The 25,554-nt window shown below is 35.3% G+C and overlaps 1 protein-coding gene across 1 annotated transcript in view; it reads left to right on the forward strand.

Annotated features, from left to right (window-relative positions):
* LOC148952342 (alpha-2-macroglobulin receptor-associated protein) overlaps positions 1-25,554 on the forward strand; it is an 80,717-nt gene that overhangs the window by 39,824 nt on the left and 15,339 nt on the right. Inside the window, exons 4-5 of the mRNA XM_089089794.1 lie at positions 2,540-2,647; positions 20,688-20,736. Coding sequence (XP_088945920.1) covers positions 2,540-2,647; positions 20,688-20,736 — 157 coding nt within the window. The remainder of the gene's footprint in view (positions 1-2,539; positions 2,648-20,687; positions 20,737-25,554) is intronic.

Raw genomic sequence — 25,554 nt, forward strand, 5'->3', positions numbered from 1 at the left:
TGCCCTGAGGGTTGTGGGGGGCTGTCGTCCTCAAAGACCTAACTTCCTGAACTTAAAACTACGTTGAATAAAATGGCTATCTCAAAATTTTGATTGGATGTGTTTGGGGAAAAGGGGAGCGTGAGAGGGGGGTTAGATGCCCTTCAGTCACTTTCGACTATTAAAAAGGGCACAAGCCACTCTAATTTCCAATTGAATGAGCCCTTTTGGAAGTTTCTACGACAATTTCTTCGATACGAAGTGCCCTCCTCTAAAGGACAAAAATAATAAATAATACATTGTGCCAACATCATTCTTATATGCCCTCAGGGCATAACTTAAAACCCTTGACCTGAGGGTTGTGGGGGAGTTTTCTCTTAAAAAACATGTTTTTAATGTGGAAATCATCTACGCTGAACAAAATGGCTATCTCAAAATTTTGATTAGATATGTTTGGGGGACGGAGGGGCGTGGGGGGGGGGCGAGTTGCCCTCAAATCACTTTTGACTCTTAAAAAGGGCACTAGATCTCCTGATTTCCAATCGAATGAGCCCCGTTTGAAGTTTCTACCACGACCCCTCCAATATGAAGTGCTTCTGGGAAAAAATAAATAAATAATAATAAAACATTGGAGCCGTATGGCCTTTATTATAGGCAACGCTGTAGCGTTGCCTCTGATCAAACTTCGTTTATCTGAAAGTAAGAGGACGCATTCGTGAAGAAGAGTAATTTCTAAATAGCATGGAAACCGAACCAGATGAGAACAAGTGAAATGAACCAATCTATCTAACTTGCTCTGTTTAAGGGCTGAAATTACTATAAATAACAAATGAAACCGAAAATCGTCAAAAACTAAAATGAATAATCCACTCAATTTAAAAACGAAAATAAGTTGCCGTAAATGAAAGTGTGATGTGAAAGCTGTCGTCGATCTTGGACACAAGCCCTTTTCTTCTTATTATTTTATATTTTGCAACCTCTGAAAAGAGGCTGTGTCACCTCGAGATTGTGTTTGCTTTCTCCTCTTCCACATGGAATTTCATCACAGCTCGTTCCTCTTCAAAATCATGATTGATTTAAATTGGCATAATTTGAAACTAGTGCTACTACTACTACTAAATACTCCATATAATATGCGGTCGACTGAGGCCACCGGTGCTACAGGCGCTCCTCCTGCATTTCACTCATACTAAAGCCTCCCTTGGTACACCCTCCCAGGGAGTTTCCATGCAACTTAAATCTTTCCGTAGTGCATCCTCCCACCCCTGACAAGGACGACCTGCTTTCCGTTTAGCCCTAGACGGTTGGCCAAAAAGAACAATCTTCGGAAATCTGTCATCCTTCATCCGCACAACTTGCCCTAGCCACCTCAACCTTTCTTTCATTATAGTCCTAGAGAGCGGTATTGAACCTCATTTTTCATGCAGCCTATTGTTTGAAATACGGTCAGTCAGCCGGGTACCCAGAACAATCCTTAAGCAATTTCTCTGGAAAACATCTAGCAAATCTTCATCCGATTGTCTGAGCACCCATGCTTCAGAGCCATATTTGACTATTGCCATCACTGTAGCTTCTAATATTCTAATCTTGGTTTGCAGACTTATCTTCCTATTCTTCCAAACTTTTTTCAACTGTGAAAAAACACCCTGAGCCTTGGCTATTCTACTTTTGACATCTTCACTGCTCCCATCTTCTTTACTAATAATACTACCAAGGTAAGTGGAGCTGCTCACCTGATAAATCTTTTCATTACCCAACGTCTCCTTTTCATCTTCACTTATTCCTAGCCTTAGTGGCCTAGTCCTCTTAACAGTAATTTTCAAACCTACCCTCGCTGACTTGTACAAAAAAGAGATACTGAACATGATGTTGTCCAGAGAACTGAAAAAACAATGAAGGATTGTATGGTGTGAACAAACACTTTATGAATTCTATCTGCCTGCTATAAGCGTATAAACTTCGTTTATGCGCTGACTTTGAATAAATTTTCTTTACGAATTAAAAGAAAAAAAAAATGCTAATACCGAAGTTTCAGTGAGAATTTTTTTTAGTAGAGTGTGTCAAATTGAAAATTTAGGCATTGTCAGTCATTTTCGACTGAGATAAAAATTATCGACCCAACAAATCCCCCTCCCTTTTCCTGAAACATTAAACTGTTTACGGTATTTTCAAAAACTGTGCATAATCTTCATGTACTCTGACTCTTTTTTCTTTTTTTTGTGCCTTTTGAACAAATTCTGCCCCTACCGACAGGATCTCCCGAGAGCATGCTTGACTGACGGCTTTGAAGTTTTTTTTTTCATGAAGCATGGAAAAGCCCACAAAAGTTTGTTTAGGGGTTAAAATGGCCATAAAATGTGAATTTGTTAGTTCTTTTTCTTCTTGAAGAATTTTCAGAGCTGCTTTATGCAATCCTTAACAATGAAGTAATATTTCTATTTTATTTGCCTTTTTAACTTTTCATTGAGTAAACTGCTTTTTCTATAGCAGGTCAACATTTTCTGATCGTAATCAACAAAGCACAAAATTAGGGTTTACAATGAAAGGTACCTTCTTCCAGAGACAGAGCTGAAAAATCTGAGAGAAGAATTTTTACATCATCAAGAGAAAATAGATGAGTATTACTCTGTACTTGAGAGGAATCAAGCTGAACAGGATAGAAATTTCAGTAAGTAATTTGGCAAAATTAGTCCGATAAGTCAGCTACTGAATTTTATGTTGGTGCATAGCCCTCTACTTGGGTATGTGCATAAAAAATATTTTGAAACCATTTTTTGGAGGAGGTTTGACTTTATTAAAACAGCAGACAAACCCATTCATGAACAAAATATTTCCAGGAAATGGGGGCATCTTTATCCGTAAAAGCAGGAACAATCAACCTTTTATGTAGGGATACTTTGTCCATCCACAGTGATAATGGAGTATTTTACAATTTCTTTCTTTTCTCTTAAAAAAGCTATTCTTTTTACTTATGTTTGCTCTTTTAACGTCGTATCTCGTGTCCCGTTTTAATCGGAAGTTCGTGATCTTTATGATTTTTATTGTGTTTTCTTTTTTCTTTGCTCAAGACGGCTTTTTATATATATATATATATATATATATATATATATATATATATATATATATATATATATATATATATATATATATATATATATATATATATATATATATATATATATATATATATATATATATATATATATATATATATATATATATATATATATATATATATATATATATATATATATAACTATCGTCGCTCTTTAGTACCAACTTTGTTAAGATACTCCTTAAATAATGCTATTATCCCATCCTTTTTTCAATAATTTTTTTAAATACTTATAGCAGAGTTCCTACGTCGTGTGGGTATTTTGGGTTGGAAAATGAATACATATAAATAAAAAATACATATAAATAAAAAAAAATTTTGCCTTAAAATTTGCAATTAGAACACGTGCTTGACTTCGGATTAAGATAAATAAAAAAATAAATCAACACAAATGAAAATACTGCCAATATTGTTGTTTACTTATCTTTTCTTTTTGAAAATAAGGTTTTGCAAATATTTAGATTTAAGTGACTGTAAATTTTACGGGTATTTTAGTTTTGCTATATTAGTAAATTAGATAAAAAAAAAAAATACAACAAAAATACCGATAAATAACATTATTTTTCTTATTTATTTTTCCTTGAAAATATGGTTTTGAAAATATTTGCATTGAAGTTTACAGTCTAAATACGGACTTGTTGCTACTAAGCTGTATTTTGGCTTTAAATATTTAAATTTTTTCTCGTAGAAAAGACATTTTAGTTCTCTAATATATGTATTATTAAAAGTGTATTATTAATATAATATATACGAAATGACATAGGCTATTGTTGCGTAATATTGCTATCACAGTTTATAGTAATCTTGTTATTAAGGGCACTATTGTATATTATTAATAAATAAGACATAATAACCCAGATTATCATGTTGTTTATTTATTATTACAAGAAGATGTATTATAAATAAAACATAGGAACTTGTGTATCTTACTTCATATAAATACAAACCTTTGATTTATATGTTTTGTAGTGTAATAACGATCTGCGTGATTTTTTATACAAATAAATACAGAGTACTAATTTCCACTAATAACTTGAAAGTTTGTAATCTACAGTTTCCCCCAAGTTTAACTGACAAAACATTCCAAGCCGTTGGGCCACTGGGACTTCTGTGGCTGAACCCATATTTCTCTGTGGTTGGACCCAATTTCAAGTCGAAAGTTCATTACGGCGTGTTGTGAAATGGTCAACGCAAATTCTTCTCGATTGTGTCATATCTTTATTGTGCAATGGTGAATTATGAACAGACATTTTTGAAAAATTGCTTAGACATATACTAATGAAACAGTGAAAATAAAATGTAGAGATTACGAAATTTCTTAATGACTTGAATATTCCTGATTTAAATTTCACACGGAAAGTTCATGGGTAAAAAAAAAAAAATACAAAAAAAAAAATGGAAGTAAGATATTCTAGGTATATAAATGGAAAATATGGGCACACATGTATGGACCCATATTATGTATAGATGGGGACCAATATTATGTATATATGGACCCATGTTATATATAGATGGAGACCCATATTATGTATGTATTAATTAAAAAAAGTTTTTCCACAAAATAAGTTTTTCAAAGAAAAGTAAAGAACTCCATTAAACAAAAAATGAGCAAAAATAAAATCAAATAATCTGCTAAGCGTGAAACTACCACAAATCAGCATCGATAAATAAATGAAACCCAAAACGAACAGAAATTACAATAAATAACCGAGTCAAACTCAAAACGAGCCGAAATTAACATAAGTTGGGCTCAAAACCCCTATGCCTTCCCCATGTTTTTACTTTTATAACTTTAATAAATCAAATAATATTAACATTTTGATTACTAAATATCATTATATGTATATTAAACTGACAATGAAAATTCATCTGTATTTTTTCATTAAAGTGCAAATTTTGTTCTGGCCTTGGGAAGGCATAGGGGTTTTGCGCCCAACTTATGTTAATTTCTGCTCGTTTTGAGTTTGACTCGGTTATTTATTGTAATTTCTGTTTGTTTTGGGTTTCATTTATTTATCGATGCTGATTTGTGGTAGTTTCACGTTTAGTAGATTATTTGATTTTATTTTTGCTCATTTTTGTTTAATGGAGTTCTTTACTTTTCTTTGAAAAACTTATTTTGTGGAAAAAGCTTTTTTAATTAATTTCTGTTCGTTTTATACTGACATAGTCTTTTCAGGTAAAAACGAAATAAAACTTTAAATCTTATTGTTTTTTTTAAGACTTTATAGTTTGGCCTGCTATTTGTATGCTGGAGAAAAATTTAAGCAACTTTTAACAACATACACCCTTTTAAAATCAGGACACAAATAGTACTGTTTAATTTAGTTTCATACCTCCTCTAGTTGACCTGAAATGGAAAACTTGAATACCATTCGCAAAAAAAATCCGTTTACTTTCTTTGATAGCTTGGATACACATACGCTATTTCGATTTGGTTAAATTTTAAGAGCAGAAGTAACCCCGACAGTTCGAACATAATACCCTCAGTCGTTCTTGGGATACTGCTGAGATGCCTTATTGGGAATTAGCATTAACACAGTGCATTTTGATTTAATCTTTACGCAGCATTTAGTTTTTAAACATAATGGACAAATGGGAGGGTGGGAGTGGGAGGGGGATTAGTTGCCCTCCAATCACTATCGACTATTAAAAAGGGCATCAGCCCTTTCTATTTTCAATCGAATGAGCCCTTTTCGAAGTTCCCACGACAATTCCTTCGATACGAAGTGCCCTGGTCTAAGCAACAACAACAACAAAAATAATACATTATACCCACTTCGATCTTTACTACAAAAATGTCGAGCCTTCCAGTCACTTTCGACTATTAAAAAGGGCACTAGACCTTTCGATTTCCAATCGAATGAGCCCTTTTTGAAACGACAACGCTTTCTATAAACACCTTATATGCCCCCAGGGCATAAATTACAACCCTTTATCTAAGGTCTGTTAGGGTGTTTGTCATCCTCTAAGACTTAATTTCCAGAACTTTCAACTACGTTAAACAACATGGCTATGTCAAAATTTTGATTGGATGTGTTTGGGGACATGGTGGGCGTGAGAGGGGTGGTAGTCACTTTCAAATCACTTTCATTTATTAAAAATGGCCCTAGCCCTTTCGATTTCCAATCAAATGAGCCCTTTTGACGTTTCTACGACAAAACTTTCAATAAAAATCTTATATGCCCCCAGGGCATAACTTACAACCCTTGCCCTGAGGGCTTGGGGAGGGGAGGTGTCTGTATCAAAAAACTAATTTGTAGAACCTACGTTGAGAAAACTGGCTATCTGAAAATTTTGATTAAATGTGTTTAGAGGAATGGTGGGTGTCACATGGGGGTTAGTTAACCTCCAATCTTTTTCGACTATTAAAAAGGGCACTAGCCCTTTCAATTTCCAATTGAATGAGCCCCTTTTGTTTTACGACAACTCTATTTATAAAAACCTTATATGCCCCTAGGGCAGAACTTACAACCTTTGCCCTGGGGGCTCTGGGGGGTTTGTCATCCTTAAATACATAATGTCCAGAACTTTCAACTACGTTGAACAAAATGGCTATCTCTAAACTTTGATTGAATGTGTTTGGGGAAATGGTGGGCGTGAAAGGGGGGTTAATTACTCTTCACTCACTTTTGACTATTAAAAAGGGCAATTTCCAATCAAATGAGCCCTTTTTCAAATTTCTATAACAACTTTCTATGTAAACCTTATATGCCCCCAGGGCATAACTTACAACCCTTGCACTGAAGGCTGTGGGGGAGTGTCCTTCTCAAAACATAATTTATGTCTGGAAATCAACTACGCTGAATAAAATGGCTATCTCAAAATTTTGATTGGATGTGTTTGGAGTAATGATGGGCGTGGGGGGGATAGTTGCCCTCCAATCAGTTTCGACTATTAAAAAGGGCACTAGCCACTCAAATTTCCAATCGAATGAGCCCTTTTCGAAGTTTCTACAACTCCTTCGATATATGCCTTCAAGGCATAACTTAAAACCCTTGCGCCAAGGGTTGTGAGGGAGCGTCCTCCTCAAAAACATATTTTCTATCTGGAAATCAACTACGCCGAACAAAATGGCTATCTTAAAAAATTTTTGATTGGATGAGTTTGGGGGAATGATGGGTGTGGGGGGGGGGGGCTAGTTGCCCGCCAATCACTTTCGACTATCAAAAAGGGCACTAGCCACTCCAATTTCCAATCGAATGAGCCCTTTTCGAAGTTTCTACAACTCCTTCGATACGTGCCCGGGTATGGAGAGAAAAAAAAAAATGATACATTGTACCAACATCGTTCTTTACTTAGGCAGCGCTATTGCGCTGCCTATGATGGACCCATATTATATATAGATGGGGCAGTGATTTTTGCTGGATAAGCTATAAAAGAAAGATTCTTGTCAATAACATTACCAAGTAGAAAAGGATACGGGGTTTTATCTCGACAAAAACACGGGTCTGCGAACCGAGGGGACTGAGGTCGAAAGCTGTACAACGCAATAAAACAGGCTAATTATAGTTAACTCTTGGATATATTAGGAGGATCAAAAGTAAATCGTAAAAGTCATGACACTTAGGTGGGTGACGGATTCTACTACCTATGTGCCTGTTCCCTTGCTAAGCCTATCAATATTCTAAAATTTATTTATAATACATTTATATTTATATAAATTTATTTATAAACCTGTACAAGACAAGCCACATCCGAAAACCCAGAGGAAAAAAGTGTAAGAAGATCGCGCCATTTCAGGGGGCAGAGTGGGCATTTTCACCCCCCCCCCGCCCCCCTTTCATAGATCCCCCTTAGCTTTTAAAAAAAACTTTAAGTATTTTCATCGAAAAATAACCTTTTTAAGTTTTATTGGAATAAAAACAAAATTGTCCCCCCCCCCCTAGATTTTGAGAAATACATTTGCTCCTCTCCTCCAAAATTGTCGTGAATTGGCATCAATGGTAGAAGATATCATAGGCAGCGTGCTAGCGCTGCCTAAGTAAAGAACGATGTGGGCACAATGTATTGTTTTTTTTTGGTTCTCCATACCCGGGCACTTCGTATCGAAGGAGTCGTCGTAGAAACTTCGAAAAGGGCTCATTCAATTTGAAATTGGAGTGGCTAGTGCCCTTTTTAATAGTCGAAACTGATTGGAGGGCAACTAGCCCCCCCCCACGCCCATCATTCCCCCAAACACATCCAATCAACATTTTGAGATAGCCATTTTATTCAGCGTAGTTGATTTCCAGATAGAAAATATGTTTTTGAGGAGGACACTCCCCCCCAACCCTCAGGGCAAGGGTTTTAAATTATGACCTGGGGGCCTATAAGGTTTTTACAGAAGGCGTGGTAGTAGAAACTTCAAAATAGGCTCATTCGATTGGAAATTCAAAGGGCTAGTACCCTTTTTAATAGTCAAAAGTGATTGGAGGGCAACTAGCCCCCCCCCCACACACCCATCATTCCCCCAAATACATCCAATCAAAATTTTTGATAGCCATTTTGTTCAGCGTAGTTGATTTCCAGATAGAAAATATGTTTTTGCGGAGGACACTCCCCCAAAACCCTCAGGGCAAGGGTTTTAAGTTATGCCCTGGGGGCATATAACTTTTTTATAGAAGGCATTGTTGTAGAAACTTCAAAACAGACTCAATCAATTTGAATTTCGACGAGATTGTACCCTTTTTAATCTTCAAAATTTTCTGGAGTGTAACTAGCCCCCCCCCCCCTCACGCCCTTCATTCCTCCAAACACGTCCAATCAAAATTTTGAGATAGCCATATTCTTTAGCATAGTTGATTTCCAGATAGAAATTTTGTTTTAGAGGACACTCCCTCACAACCCTCAAGGCAAGGGTTTTAAGTTATGCCCTGCGGGTATAAAAGGTTTTTATAGAAGGCGTTGTCGTAGAAACTTCAAAACTTCAAAACAGGCTCATTCGATTGGGAATTCAAAGGGCTAGTGCCCTTTTTAATAGTCGAAAGTGATTGGAGGGCAACTAGCCCCCCCCCCCTCACGCCCATCATTCCCCCAAACCTATCCAATCAAAATTTAGAGATAACCATTTTGTTCAGCGTAGTTGTTTTCCAGATAGAAAATATGTTTTTGAGAAGGACACTCTCTCATAACCCTCAGAGCAAGGGTTTTAAGTTATGGCCTGGGGGCATATAAGGTTCTTATAGAAGGCGTTGTCGTAGAGACATCAAAACAGGCTTATTCGATTAGGAATTCGAATGACTAGTATCCTTTTTGATAGTCGAAATTAATTATAGTACATTTAGCCCCCCCCCCACCCCCATCATTCCCCCCCATACAACCAATCAAAAATTTGATATAGCTAGTTTGTTCAGCGTAGTTGATTTGTCCATAGGAAATGTGTTTTTGAGAAGGATACTCGCCAACATTTGTCATAGTTAGGGTTTTAGTTTATGCCCTGTGGGTATATAAGGTTGTTAAAGAAGACGTTGTTGTAGAAACTTCAACAATAGCTCATTCAATTGGATATTCAAAGGGCTAGTGCCCTTTTTAATAGTCGAAAGTGATTGGGGGCAACTAGCCCCTCCCACACCCATCATTCCCCCAAACACATCCAATAAAAATTTTGAGATAGCCATTTTGTTCAGCGTAGTTGATTTCCAGATAGAAAACATATTTTTGAGGAGGATACTCCCCCACAACCCTCAAGGCAAGGATTATAAGTTATGCCCTGGGGGTATATAAGGTTTGTATTGAAATCTTTGTCGTAGAAATTTGAAAAAGGGCTCATTCGATGCTAAATTCAAAGGACTAGTACCATTTTAAAAAGTCGAAAGTTATTTGGAGGCGACTAAAGAACGTTTCACGCGTGCCTTTCCCCAGATCGTATCCAATCAAAATTCTTAGATAACCATAGTATTCAGAGTGGTTTACCGCTTTGTCACCTAAGTCTATGAGGATAATAGCCCCTCCCCCATATCCCCCAAGGCACAGGCTGTAAAATATGTCCTAGGGGCATATACAGTTGTGATTGAAAGCGTTATCGTAGAAACTTCAAAAGGGCTCATTCGACTGGAAATTGAAGGGATAGTACCCTTTTTAATAGTCGAAAGTGATTGGAGGGCAACTAGCCCCCCCCCCACGCCCATCATTCTCCACAATAACTCCCCTCAAAATTTTGATATCGCCAATTTTTTCAGCATTGTTTAAATCCAGCTAGATAATATATTTTTAAGGAGATCGCTTCCACACCTTCCTCAGGGTAAGCGTTTTAAGTTATGCTCTGGGGGTATATAAGGTTTTTATAGAAGCCATTATCGTAGAAACTTTGAAAAAGGCTCATTCGACTGGAAATTGGAGTGGCTAGTACCCTTTTTCATCGTCGAAAGTGATTAGTGGGCAACTCGGCCCCCCCCCCCACGCCCTCCATTCCCCCAGACACATCCAAGCAAAATTTTGCGATATCCATTTTGTTCAGCGTAGTAGATTTCCAGATAGAAAATATATTTTTGAGGAGGACACTCCCCCACATCCCTTAGGGCAACGGTTTTAAGTTATGCCCTGGGGGTATATAAGGTTTTTAAAGAAGGCGTTGTCGTAGAAACTTCAATAAAAGCTCATTCGACTGGAAATTCAAAGGAATAGTGCCCTTTTTAATAGTCGAAAATGATTGGAGGGCAACTAGCCTCCCCCATACCCATCGTTGCCCAAAACATAGAAAACATGTTTTTGAGGACGACACTCCCCCACAACCCTCAGGACAAGGATTAAAAGTTATGCCCTGGGGGCACATAAGGTTTTTACTGAAATCTTTGTCGTAGAAAGTTGAAAAAGGGCTCATTCGATTTGAAATTCAAAGGACTAGTACGCATTTTTAATAGTCGAAAGTGATTTGAGGGCAACAAACCCTTCTCTCACGCCCACTTTTTCATAGGCAGCGCGCTAGCGCTGCCTAAGTAAAGAACGATGTGGGCACAATGTGTTTTTTTTGGTTCTCCATACCCGGGCACTTCGTATCGAAGGAGTTGTCGTAGAAACTTTGAAAAGGGCTCATTTAATTGGAAATTCGAGTGGCTAGTGCCCTTTTTAATAGTCGAAAGTGATTGGAGGTCAACTAGCCCCCCCCACGCCAATCATTCCCCCAAACACATTCAATCCAAATTTGGAGATAGCCATTTTGTTCAGCATAGTTGATTTCCAGATAGAAAATATGTTTTTGAGGAGGACACTCCCCCACAACCCTCAGGACAAGGGTGTTAAGTTATACCCTGGGGGCATATAAGGTTTTATAGAAGGCGTTGTCGTAGAAACTTCAAAAGAGGCTCATTCGATTGGAAATTCAAATGGATAGTACCCTTGTTAATAGTCAAAAGTGATTGGAGGGCAACTAGCACCCACCCCCCACGCCCAATAATACCCCCAACACATCCAAGCAAAATTTTGAGATAGCAATTTTGTTCAGTGTAGTTGATTTCCTGATAGAAAATATGTTTTTAGGAGGACACTCCCCCACAACCTTCAGGGCAAGGGTTTTAAATTATGCCCTGGGGCATAACTTCAAAAAAAACTTCAAGGTTTAAGGTTTTTATAGAAGGCGTTGTCGTAGAAATTTAAAATAATGCTCATTCGATTCGAAGTTCAAAGAGCTAGTGCCCTTTTTAACAGTCGACAGTGATTGGAGGGCAACTAGCCCCCCCCCCCCCCCCATCATTCTCCCAAATACACCCAATCAAAATTTTGAGATAGCCATTTTGTTCAGCGTAGTTGATTTTCAGATAGAAAATATATTTTTGAGGAGTACACTCCCCCACAACCTTCAGGGCAAGGGTTTGAAGTTATGCCCTGGGGGTATATAAGGTTTTTATAGAAGGCATTGACTTAGAAACTTCAAAACAGGCTCATTAGATTGGAAATTCAAAGGGCTAGTACCCTTTTTAATAGTCTAAAGTGATTGGAGGGCACCTAGTCCCCCCCCAAGTCCATCATTCCCCCAAACACATTCAATCAAAATTTTGAGGTAGCTAGTTTTTTCAGCGTAGTTGTTTTCCAGATAGAAAATATGTTTTTGAGGAGGACACTCCCTCATAACCCTCAGGGCAAGGGTCTTAAGTTATGGCCGGGGGCATATAAGGATTTTATAGGAGGCGTTGTCGTAGAAACTTCAAAACATGCTCATTCGATTGGAAATTCAAAGTGCTAGTACCCTTTTTAATAGTTTAAAGTGATTGAAGGGCAAATAGCCCACCCCTCACGCCCATCACTCCCCCAAACACATCCAAACAAATTTTCGAGATAGCCATTTTGTTCAGAGTACCTGATTTCCAGATAGAAAATATGTTTTTGAGGAGGACACTCCCCCACAACCATTAGGGCAAGGGTTTTAAGTTATGCCCTGGAGGCATATAAGGTTTTTATAGAAGGCGTCGTCGTAGAAAATATGTTTTTGAGGAGGACACTCCAACACAACCCTCAGGGCAAGGGTTTTAAGTTATGCCCTGGGGCATAACTTCAATGCGTTGTCGTAGAAAATTCAAAACAGGCTCATTCGATTGGAAATTCAATGGGCTAGTACCCTTGGTAATAGTCGAAAGTGATTGGTGGGTAACTAGCCCCCCCCCCCCCCACGCCCATCATTACCCCAAACACATCCAATCAAAATTTTGAGAATGTAATTTTTTTCAGCGTAGTTGATTTCCAGATAGACAATATGTTTTTAGGAGGACACTCCAACACAACCCTCAGGGCAAGGGTTTTAAGTTATCCCCTGGGGCATAACTTCAAAAAAAACTTCAAGGTTTAAGGTTTTTATAGAAGGCGTTGTCGTAGAAATTTCAAATAATGCTCATTCGATTCGAAGTTCAAAGAGCTAGTGCCCTTTTTAACAGTCGACAGTGATTGGAGGGCAACTAGCCCCCCTCCTAAGCCCATCATTTCCCCAAACAAGTCCAATCAAAATTTTGAGATAGCCATTTTGTTCAGCGTAGTTGATTTACAGATAGAAATTATGTTTTTGAGGAGGACACTCCCCCACAACCCTCAGGGCAAGAGTTTTAAGTTATGCCCTGGGGGCATATAAGGTTTTTATAGAAGGCGTTGTCGTAGAAACTTCAAAAAAGGCTCATTGAATTGCAAATTCAAAGGGCTACTGCCCTTTTTAATAGTCAAAAGTGATTTGAGGGCGACTAGCCCCCCTTCTCCACGCCCATCATTTCTCCAAACACATCCAATCAAAATTTTGAGATAGCCATTTTGTTGAGCGTAGTTGATTTGCAGATGGAAAATATATTTTTGAGGAGGAAACTCCCCCAGAGCCCTCAGGGCAAGGGTTTTAAGTTATGCACTGGGGGCATATAAGGTTTTTATAGAAGGCGTTGTGAAACTTCAAAACAGGCTCATTCGATTGGAAAAATTCAAAGGGCTAGTGCCCTTTTTAATTGTCGGAAGCGATTGGATGGCGACTAGAACCCCCCCCCCCCCCACGCCCATCATTCCCCCAAACACATCCAATAAAAATTTTGAGATAGCCATTTTGTTCAGCGTAGTTGAAAGCTTTGGAAATAAGGTCTTTAAGGATGAAAACCCCTCCCCCCACATTCGTCAGGGCAAGGGTTGTAAGCTATTCCCTTGGGGCGTATAAAGTTTTTATTGAAAGCGTTGTCGTAGAAACTTCAAAAGGGCTCATTCAATTGGAAATTGAAAGGGCTAGTGCCTTTTTTTTTAATAGTTGAAAGTGATTGGAAATTCTTCAAACAGACCTATTTTATAGGGATGTTGTTCTCATGGACGCCAGTAGGGGGGTGATGCCCTCAGCGAAACAACAGACATCAAAAGACAACCTTACCATGTAAACTCGATGAAAACAAAGCGTCTGGTAGTACTTGGATTACTTGTAGTACTTGATACTTGGAGTACTTGGAGTACGTGAGCGAATAAATGGAAATAACAGAATAATGTTAACTCTCATGCTCACCATTTTCCCAAACACATCGCATTAAAATTTTGAGATATCAATTTTGTTCAACGTAGTTGAAACTTCTGGAAATTTTGTCTTTTAGGGTTATAACCCCCTAAAAGCCCTGGATGCAAAGGTTGTAACTTAAGCCCTGGTCGAATGCAAAGTTTTTATTGAAATTGCTGTTATAGAAACTTCATAAGGGCTTATTTAACTAAAAAGTCACAGGGCTAATGCCTTTTTTAGTAGTTGAAAGTAATTGGATAGCGACTAACGCCCCTCTTCAGCCCACCATTTTCCCAAACACATCCAATCAAAATTTTGAGATATCTATTTTGTTCAACGTAGTTGAAAGTTCTGGAAATTCGGTCTTTTAGGATGATAACCCCCTCAGAGCCCTCTATGCAAGGGTTGTAAGTTATGCCCTGGGGGCATATCAGGTTTACATAAAAAGTTGTTGTATATGATTTATAGAATAGATTTTAATCTTCCTCAATTCCAATTTTTATTTACAAGATATTCTACCTATTCATGAGGTAGAAACTTTGCAAGTTGCTGGCTGGACGCTGATCTTCTTCAGCAGTATCTCAGCATCTCAGCAGTATCTAAGGCATCTCAGCAGTATCCCAAGAACGACTGAGGGTATTATGTTCAAACTTTTGGGGCTACTTCTGCTCTTGAAATTTAACCAAATCAAAATAGTGGAAGTGTATCCAAGCTATCAAAGAAAGTAAACAGATTTTTTTAGGAAATGATATCAAGTTTTCCATTTCAGGTCAACTAGAGGAGGTATGAAAGTAAATTAAACAGTACTATTTGTGTCCAGATTTTTAAAAGGGTGTATGTTGTTAAAAATTGATGAAAATTTTTCTCCAGCATACAAATAGCAGGCCAAACTGTAAAGTCTTAAAAAAGAAAAGATTTAAAGTGTTATTTTATTTTTCCCTGAAAAAACTATGTCAATACAAAACGAACAGAAAATTAATTAAAAAAACTTTTTCCACAAAATTAGTTTTTAAAGAAAAGTAAAGAACTCCATTAAACAAAAAATTAACAAAAATAAAATCAAATAATCTACCAAGCGTGAAACTACCACAAATCAGCATCGATAAATAAATGAAACCCAAAACGAACAGAAATTACAATAAATAACCGAGTCAAACTCAAAACGAGCAGAAATTAACATAAGTTGGACGCAAAACCCCTGTGCCTTCCCAAGGCTAGAACAAAATTTGCACTTTACTGAAAAAATACAAATAAATGTGCATTGTTAGTTTAATATACATATACTGATATTTAGGAATCAGAATGTTAATATTATTTGATTTATTAAAGTTATAAAAGTAAAAACATTTATATTTTTTTTCAGTAAAGTGCAAATTATGTTCTGGCCTTGGGAAGGCATAGGGGTTTTGAGCCCAACTTATGTGAATTTCTGCTTGTTTTGAGCTCAACTCGGTTATTTATTGTAATTTCTGTTCGTTTTGGGTTTCATTTATTCGTCGATGCTGATTTGTGGTAGTTTCACACTTGGTAGATTATTTGATTTTATTTTTGTTCATTTTTTGTTTAATGGAGTTCTTAACTTTTCTTTGAAAAACTTATTTTGTGGAAAAAGTTTTTTTTAATTAATGCTTAAAAGAACGCTAGGTAAACATGCATTTAAAATATACGGAGATAGCATCCCTCCGGGTCTATCTCCTGCAAGTAGGTACAATCCCGGAAATCAGACCCATTGATTTCAGTTTCACGTAAGATTTGATATTATCAAAGCACAATTTTTTCAAACTTGATCATCTATATTTACGTCAAAAATGATTATTTCTGAATCAGTGTTTATTGGAAAATGTTCTTATGGAAGAGTTTCATAGAAAAAGAGCTTTTAAACTTTTGGTTACTATGGCCCGTTATTTGCTCTTTACTAGGTTTCAGCTGCAACCATGATATTGGAAACGCCTAAATTACTTATTAAAAAGCCGTTTTTTGTCTAGGGTTGACAACAATGAAGAAAATTAAGAATTATAAGTACCATTTAAAATTAAACTATTATTATATAGTTTATCATGTCTTGTATCTCGTGAGGAAAAATACAGTTTTTGCTCCTCTCTCCCAACGTTATCGCGGGGGGGGGTTATAATTTTATCGGCTTCTTGAATTTTTAAATTCAATTAACTAAAGTTTTACTGTTTGTGGCACCTGTAGTTTTTAGATTTTCTGTAACAGCTATGTGAAAGTGCAAAGATCCAAATTTCTTCAACTCTCATCTCTGTTGTTTACATTGTTTTACCACTTTATTTTCTTGACGGATTGAATTAAATGCTCTTCCTATCTGCAAAGACAGTTGCTTTACCAAGAAAAACATAACTAATCACATTTTTTCAAGTAGACAAAAGTTTATCTGTCCGTTTTTATGCGCTGGTTTTGTATTGATGTAAACTAATCTTCTATGATTCATCATTGCATTCTATGACAGACGCCTTACTAACTTCAAATACTCAAGTATACCGTTCGCTCACGGTTATTTTTACAAGTCCATCAGCCATAAGGCAACAAATACACGCAGGTTTTTAAACGTATGCAGAGCCGTACCTACGTGTTTGGTAAAACAGTTTGGTAAACGGTAAACGGTTTGGTAAAACGGTAAAATGGTAAAACGGTGATTTTGCTAGAATGTCAAAACTTAAGACATTTTACTACATTGAAAGACCCAAGATGATTTGAATTCCTTGTGTGTTGAATTTTTATAATTCTCTATGTAGCCTTTCAAGTCAGCTAAATAAATGTCAAGGCTACTTTGGCTAAATGTGGTTTATTCTGGTCAAAAAGAAAAGACGCGTGGAGATTGCTTAAAATACCTTTATTTAGTGTCTATATTTACCATAATTCTTTTAACTTTATGGAGAAATTTCAAAAACAATTTTGAAAGTTAACTTTTTTTTCAAACTAATTCTAAAATAATAGGCACTCTGAAACTCTTAAGACTACCTAAGAACATTTCAAAACGAAAAAGCTTAGATGGCATTAATACATATCATAACTTTGGTATCTCTTAAAAGGCGCTTGCTAGTTTACACTTGCCGTAATTTCATATATAAATTCAAACACTAGTGTCTTTTTTAACAAAATACTGACGATCTATCAAATGCTTTTTACCAAATCTTCCATGTCTGTCAAATGTCAAACTCAACTCAAGTCCGAGAGAGTTGTTAAGATAACATTTTGTTTAGTCTCTTAGAAGCTGACCTTAATTTGTATTCACAAGACAAGCATATTTGAAAGTCTAGTTACAAAATGTTAGGAAGAGAATACTAGAAGCAGGAAAATAATCAGTAGTGAAACTTTATTCTGGATGCGGAATATCATTAAATGAATTCGATACGATAAAAATCATTTTTCCAGTCTCAGCGTTGGCTGACAGTCTCAATGACGAAGAGCTCATTAACAAATTTTCCCAGTATTACAGAGAACTTCCGAAGAAAATATTGGTAAAAATTGATGGGGGTTCTTAAATGTGTCAACTGTTCGAAAAGCTAATGAGAGGCTAGTTCAAAACAAAGAAAATGCATAAGCTCTAATTAAATGTTAAGCACAACGCTGTCTATTCAACTTACATATAGCGCAAATAATGTGCATCCTGTGTCGGCAAAGATTCCAATCAAAGGGAACTATAGCCCAACAGGGAACTTCCAAAGCCGTAAAATTATGCAATGATACTTGTTTGAGCTGGTTTTAATGTTTTCCAAGCAGGTATGCAAGAATGATATTAGGGACCGCCCTTTCCTGAACTTTAGAAAGAAAATTCTACTCTGTTCAATCGAAAAAAAACGAAATTCGCGCTTTCTAATGATGTAAGTTTAATTAAATCTGAGTATTTCTACCTCCGGTACAAAACAGAAGAAGTTAGATGGTTTTTCTAAGAATCCTGGAAAATAGATGTCAGCTTTTAGTTTTTGGTCGTTTATTCGGATCTCTTATCAAAGCAATACAAGTTGCGGCAAGACCGCCCAATCAATTCTGAATTGCTTGGCCACACAAACTAAGAACATTTATGATGGACGAGATAGCGCGATCCTTTAAGGCATTGAATCCTCTTAATACTAATAATTTTCATCAAGAACAACGGAATGAAACATCTTTAAACCATCGGATACAGCCAATGATAACGAAAAAATGGCGGATTTTTCGATGCTACGTTCTCCTTAGGTCTTAACTCCTCCTATACCTCCAGAGGCACCCAAAGAACCTCCAAAGGCTACCAGAGATCCGTCACTAGCACCAGAAAAAAAAAATGAAGCGTTGAAAAACACAATAACTTAAAAAATTAAAACCAAAAACTAATAAAATATACAATCACTTAACTTTACAATTGAAGCTATAAACAATTGGCCACCTTCTGAACCTATCAGACTCCAGAAGGTACGTTTTGCATTGTTACGAAACATAAGTGTGTTTCTGCTTTTTTTTTTTTTTTTTTTTGCAGGATAGAGATTTACTGCCCTTTTAAGCTTTCATTGCTTATAGTCTAATAGATTCATTAGTATATAGGTACAGATGCTCTGGACAGGATCAAGAGTCTAGATATGGCTCTCCAGATAGATTCTTTTTACCCTTTGAGTAGGGTTTCTTTTTCTTTTTTTTTCTTCTGTTGAAAGTTAAAAACAGGGGCATTTTTTAAATTACTTCAAAACCGAAGTCAAAGCTTTTAAGTTGAAACCTTTAGAAAAGCGGGAACATAGTTTGAATATTTTTGAAAAAGGGCCAAATAATGGTTTTGATTTTATAGGTTCTCATTTTGAATGATTTTTGCTTGTCTAGTAATGTTTTGACTAAATTTTGTCGGTTTTAGTGGCAACCCTGGTTAGACGTTCGGCTAAGGTATTTTTCAAGAGGGTTGAAACTGCAGGTTAGTTCAAATCCAATTTGATGGCCCAAGATAAGATTTATAACTAAGTAAACTTTACATTGGATACACGGTACAAAATGGTTCTTAGGCCTGTAAAGGAAGGGAAAGACATACGTTCCAATCAAGCACTAAATCAAAAATAAAAAAGACGATAAAGATTATAACATCGCTCACCCCAAAAAAAAATATTATGGAAATTTTAAATAGATTCAATAAATTGAATAGTTAAAATAGAATACAATCAATCTTACACAATGTAAACAGAAAAAGAAAACCAAAAAAACGAAAAGCAAAAAAAAAATCCAAGAAACCAGAAAATTTAGAATTTTTTTTTATAAATAAGTTAAACGAGTGGTACCTTCTAGATGATTCCGGTGTCTTATTCCTTACAGTATGACTCGCCCTTATAGGATTGAAATCATAACTTTACTTAGGGAGTAAAAAGAATTTGAATGTGATTTGCAATGCGAAGATGATATTTTTTTTTTTTTTGGTTAGTGGTAAAAGACGGAGCATCACTAAGGGGCTGTGGGAGGTTATCCTGAAGCTGTGAAACAGTAAAACATGCGCTCGAAAGGATATGTACTGATTTAGGATCAAGCTAAGTGACAACTCCTGAATGGTTAGTTTCCTGAATGAGGTGTCTGGCTTTATTGTAAACCCTAAAAAGTGGTTCTAAAAGAGGAGGAAAAGTTGACATCCATATCACTGGACAATATGACACATAAGATAGGATTGGGTAGTGAAGAAGGATTTTCAAAATTGATCAAAATTATGCTTAATCTTCCTTAAAATAACGACACTTCTGCATATCTTCATTTCAGTCAAACCAAACTGACGTTTTAAAGACAGGTTTTCATCAATAAGAATACCTAAAACTCGAACATATCTATCCTTAGGTATACTAATATTTTCATTTGACAGATAGATTTCGGATAGCTGATGAAAAACTGTGAAACATGCAAAAAAATCGAAAAACTTGACTTGGAAGAATTTAAGGGAAGACAATTAGCATTAAACCACAGAACTACGCTCTCAAACACGTTTGCTAGATTTCAACTAAGCTCTGATTCGTTTCTTTCAGAAGTGCCAACATCAGCGAAAGAAATAGGGACATCTTTATTATATGGAACCCACTAATACATGCCCTTTGATTATATACATAGTATAGATGCATACATGTGATGTTAAATTACTGCGTTCATGTTACTTTCTAATTGCTTCTTTTTGTTCATTATATTTGTATCCTAAACTATTTCAAGTGAAAAAAAGCTAAATAATATGTTTTTCTTTTTAATTTGATTTAAAATTGCAAAGTTTGCAATTTCAAATTGCAATTCAATTTAAAATTGCAATTTTAATTTTTAAAACTTTTTAAATTGTCTCTTAAAAAGTTAATTGTCTTTAAAAAATTGTCTCTTAAAAGTTGATTGTCTTAATTGTCTTTTAAAACTTTTTAATACGTCTTTTAAAAGTCTCTTAAAAAAGAGACTACTTCAAGTTGTAGTCTCTTCAAGGTTTCCTTTTATTAAAGGTTCAAAAATGTAAAAAAGTTCAAACCAATCCATACTTTATCTCAGCGTTCACAGATGGGCTTCACAAATGTGGATTGAGTTTAATTAAAATACGAGTGTGGATTTGGTGACGATTTCTTGTTTCGAAATCAAATCTTTGAGGAATATAAATTATCCTAATTATACATCAGTTTTTCTTACCTTAACCAACTATATTCGATAAACCTCAATGTAAACAGACAATATAATTTCTTTTCCTTTCAGATAAGCTGGATAATAACATAAGCGAGCCTAAACCAGAAGAACTAATCAGGTATGAATATTATATATATATATGTATATATATATATATATACATATATATGTATATATATATATATATATATATGTATATATATATGTATATATATATATATATATATATATATATATATATATATATATATATATATATATATATTATATATTTATATTTATTTATATTTATATATATATATATATATATATATATATATATATATATATATATATATATATATATATATATATATATATATATATATATATATATATATATATATATATATATATATATATATATATATATATATATATATATATATATATATATATATATATATATATATATATATTACTACTGTTACTACTAACAACTCATTGCAGCACCAAACCGCCTTAGGCCAATAGAGCTTACACGCTCCATTGGCCTAAGGCGTTTGCTGCAATGAGTTATTAATAGTAATAATATATATATATATATATATATATATATATATATATATATATATATATATATATATATATATATATATATATATATATGTATTTATATATTTATATATTTATATTTATTTATATTTATATATATATATATATATATATATATATATATATATATATATATATATATATATATATACTACATGTTACTACTAACAACTCATTGCAGCACCAAACCGCCTTAGGCCAATAGAGCTTCACACGCTCCATTGGCCTAAGGCGGTTTGGTGCTGTAATGAGTTGTTAGTAGTATGTAGTAATATATATATATATATATATATATATATATATATATATATATATATATATATATATATATATATATATATATATATATATATATATATATTTATATATTTATATATATATATATATATATATATATATATATATATATATATATATATATATATATATATATATATATATATATATATATATATATATATATATATATATATATATATACTACTGTTACTACTAACAACTCATTGCAGCACCAAACCGCCTTAGGCCAATAGAGCTTCACACGCTCCATTGGCCTAAGGCGGTTTGGTGCTGCAATGAGTTTCTTCTGCTTTTGCGGCTGTTTTTTTTTTTTTTTTTTTCATCAGCGGTCTGTAGCTCCTAAGTGTATCATTAAACGAAGTAGAAAAGTTCAACGAAGTTTGTAACATTTTCAGTGATTTTTTTGAAAAATTTGAAACCGGGTTTTTCCTCATGTTGCACATGGTCCCAAGACCAAACTTACCGAGCTGGGTAAGTAAACATCTTCAGAACAACTCTCTCGTACTCCAGCAGAAAATCAAATTATCTCTCTGATAACGTGAGAACGAAATTCCGTATCTCTTCTAGATTTTTTAGAAATAATTCCGAAAAAGCCGATGTCGAATGCCAAATTCGGGATTTTCGGGTTGTTCCCTGAATTTTTTTTGATGCCTCTTTGTATTTTAATCGAGTAGAACTATGAAAAGGTCCTAGATGACATGAACTTCCTTATTTAGAAAATTGCTCCGTTCACTTAGAATTAATTCCCAAAGTTGTCATGATACATCAAGTTTTCTTACTGCCCTAGAGGTAACTTTTGTTCTAGACAAATAGAATTTTCCAACATGGATAGACATCTTCTGAGAACTGGAGCTGACATTGATTTTCCAAAAACAAAATTCCTTCTGTGACATTTTCTATTTTGAAGTTTTGATTTCGCAAATCCTCTACTGTTTGTCTAAGTGAAATGTCCTAGCTTCGAAGCTAAACTTTTTAGAAATCAAGTAACTTTTAATACTGATAGAGATTCGTTTTTATCACTTGGTAATACTGGCATAATTTTGTCGAAATTCTGGGGGATGGGGCAAATTTGAAGCCAATTTTCCCAAAGTAAGTGAAAATGACAGTGAAATCTGAAAAATGAGCCATATAGTACCATAAAGTGTAAATATACTAAAGAAAGTTGATCTGTTTCTGTGGATGCTTGAATTATGCAGGCTTATCTTAGTTTGGACAAGATTTTTGAAGAAACTAAATTTCAACTGGGGGGGGGGGGTGGTGCACCCCCCCCCCCCATTTTTCTCATCTCTTGAGGAGAAAAGAGCGATAGAGGTTTATGGCTAATTACTTCAAATATTCAAAGCATCTCAGCGATGAGCCCGCAAGTTATTTTTCTTTAATACTTATTAGTAATAATAATATAATGCGAAAACAGGCTTGTGCCTCTTTCTACAAAAATTGAAATAATCAAATGCTTTTTCACTATAATGATTGTCAATCTTGTTCTTAAATGCATTGACTGAATCTGAGTTGCCAGAGTCTGACGGTAGTGCGTTCCACTCGGAGACAATGAGATTGCTGAATGCCCATCTAACAACATCTCTTCTCAAACGTTCTTCGGTTAGTTTAAACTCGTGACCTCTCGGGCTATTATTCTTGAAGGTTATTATCTCTTCTTGAGGGATGTTGTCGTATATACTTCAATAAGATCTCCTCTCAAAATCGGGATGAAAGACTTGGGAGCGACAATTTTTTCAAACGGTCTTGGTATGATAAGTTTCTAAATGATGGAACAAATTTAGTGGCCCTCCTTTGGATTTTTTCTATTGCATTGCTGGCTTTTTTTAAAAAATGGTCTGGTTGTTGCATGACTGTATTCGGTAATTGGTCTCACTAACGGTTTGAAGAGTGTAGAAAACAGTGTTGAGTCAGTAAGAGAGAAATTTCTTTGAATAATTCCCAAGACTTGTGATGACTTAGAGATGATTGACTCGTTCTTGGTGAAAGTCATGTCACTGTCTGTTGTCACTCCCAAGTCTCGCTCTTCTTCTTGTATAAGCATCTGTTGTCCTTCAAAGCAGTAGTGCCGAGAAATGTGTTTTGGGCCTAGCTGAACATGACAACTTTTTTCTGTATTCACTTCCATGCTCCATTTTTTCATCCATTGTGCTATTTTTTTTAAGTCATATTGCACGAAAGATTTTCGTGTCATCTACATAAAGCAGTATCTCAGAATCAATGTTATTTGGGAGATCATTTATGTAAATATTGAATATTAAAGGCCCCAGAACACTACCTTGAACTATTCCACTTGTGACTTTTGTCTCATTGCTGCTAAAATATCCCTCCAGTCTCACTCGCTGAGATCTCCCTTTCAGAAAGTTGAGAACCCACTTTAGAATAGTATCGCCAACACCGATAGACTGTAGTTTTTGAAGAAGTTGACTTTGTGAGACTTTATCAAAGGCTTATTTTAGATCTATGCATAAAATATCTACCTGCATCCCACTATCCATAAATTTTCTCCAGGCGTTTGTAAGGACAAGTAGCTGGCTTTCTGCTGATCTCTTCTTTAGAAATCCAAACTGTGCTGGTGAAATGAGGCTTCTTTCGAGAAGGTACTGTAATATACCATCGTGGATTAAAGATTCTAGTATTTCACGTGTGATACAGGTTAAACTGATAAGTCTGTAGTTACTTCGACCTGATTTGCTTCCTTTTTTGAAGAGGGGTATCACCGTTGCTTGCTTCCACGTATCAAGCAGGTTCTGTATTTGTAGCGACTTGACAAAAATGTAGTGCAATGGCGCTGCAATATCCTGTGTCAGCTCTTTGAGTACTCTGGGATGTAGGCCGTCTGGACTTTCTGATTTGTTAAGGTTTAGATTTTTTAGTGTTTTGTAGACCATTTGTATTATCATTTCTGTTTCTTCAAATTTGTCTGTGGCTAGTGGCTCCAATTCCTCTTGACTTTCATCTTTGTCGCTATCTGTTGTAAAAGCTGTGGAAAACTGCTGATTTAGTAGGTTGGCTTTAGCTATTGGCTCACTGATTGTTAAATTTGTTGCTGCGTTTCTAAGATCGGGAGTAACCGGCTGTTCTTTTCTTTTTGAATTCACGAAGTTCCGAAACGCCTTGGGTTTGATCTTTGAGTTTTCAACTACTTTCCTCTCCCTTTCGCTTGATTCTTTTCTAGAGGCTTTCCTCACTTTGTTGGCGATTCTGCAATAATGTCTACGATTACTTTCGGTGTCGCTCTGCTTGAGCGTCTCCCAGGCTTGCCGTTTGGTTTTTATTATGTCAAGGATCTCTCGTTTTAGAGGCGGTCGTATAAATATTTTGACTATTGGTACATACTTCTTTGTGAGGTCTATGATTACGGATGCAAACTTTCTGTACATTCCATCTACTAGGTCTGTGTTGTTTAGTATTTAAGTCTAGTCAAAAACTTCTAGCTGCGTCCGCATTGTATTGTAATCACCCCTGGAATACATCCACTTCTTTTTTTTCTCATAGTTTCACAACTTATAATCGCCTCTAAGTAAATTGTAGCGCGGTCCGATTTTCCAACGGGAGGACCTATAATAAGTTCTTTTATTAGTTCCGTATTACTGCATTCCAAATTATAAGCTCATAAATACCTAATATCAGTCAAATTATAAACTGCATCTAAAAGGAGTAAATTTAACAAATTGAAAAATACATGATGAACACTTCACATGAGAACACTTCAATTACAATGAAACAAAAAATACTTCATGGTTTATTTGGTATGAAGAAAAATGAACTGCCAGATATTTTCTTAGGTAAAAAATGAAAAGCTCATCCGTTTTAAATGTAATTAAATGAAATAATATGCAGACTGAAGTAGCTCCGGGAAGATGTTGAGATTTTCACCCTAGTTCGTCACTTTTTATCCATGCAAAATGTTAGGACACTTAGTATCAGTTATTGAGTTTAAGCTTTGATTTTCAAATCCACACAAAAATTACCAAATTTAAGAAAATCGCAACAATAAGGCACCTGTGGTCAAAATACTCGAAGAATCCTCTTTGATCCCCAC

The sequence above is a fragment of the Artemia sp. Qi Xiang Cuo genome, chromosome 5, assembly GCF_049724085.1.
Source record: "Artemia sp. Qi Xiang Cuo chromosome 5, ASM4972408v1, whole genome shotgun sequence".
Taxonomy (NCBI): Eukaryota; Metazoa; Arthropoda; class Branchiopoda; order Anostraca; family Artemiidae; genus Artemia; species Artemia sp. Qi Xiang Cuo.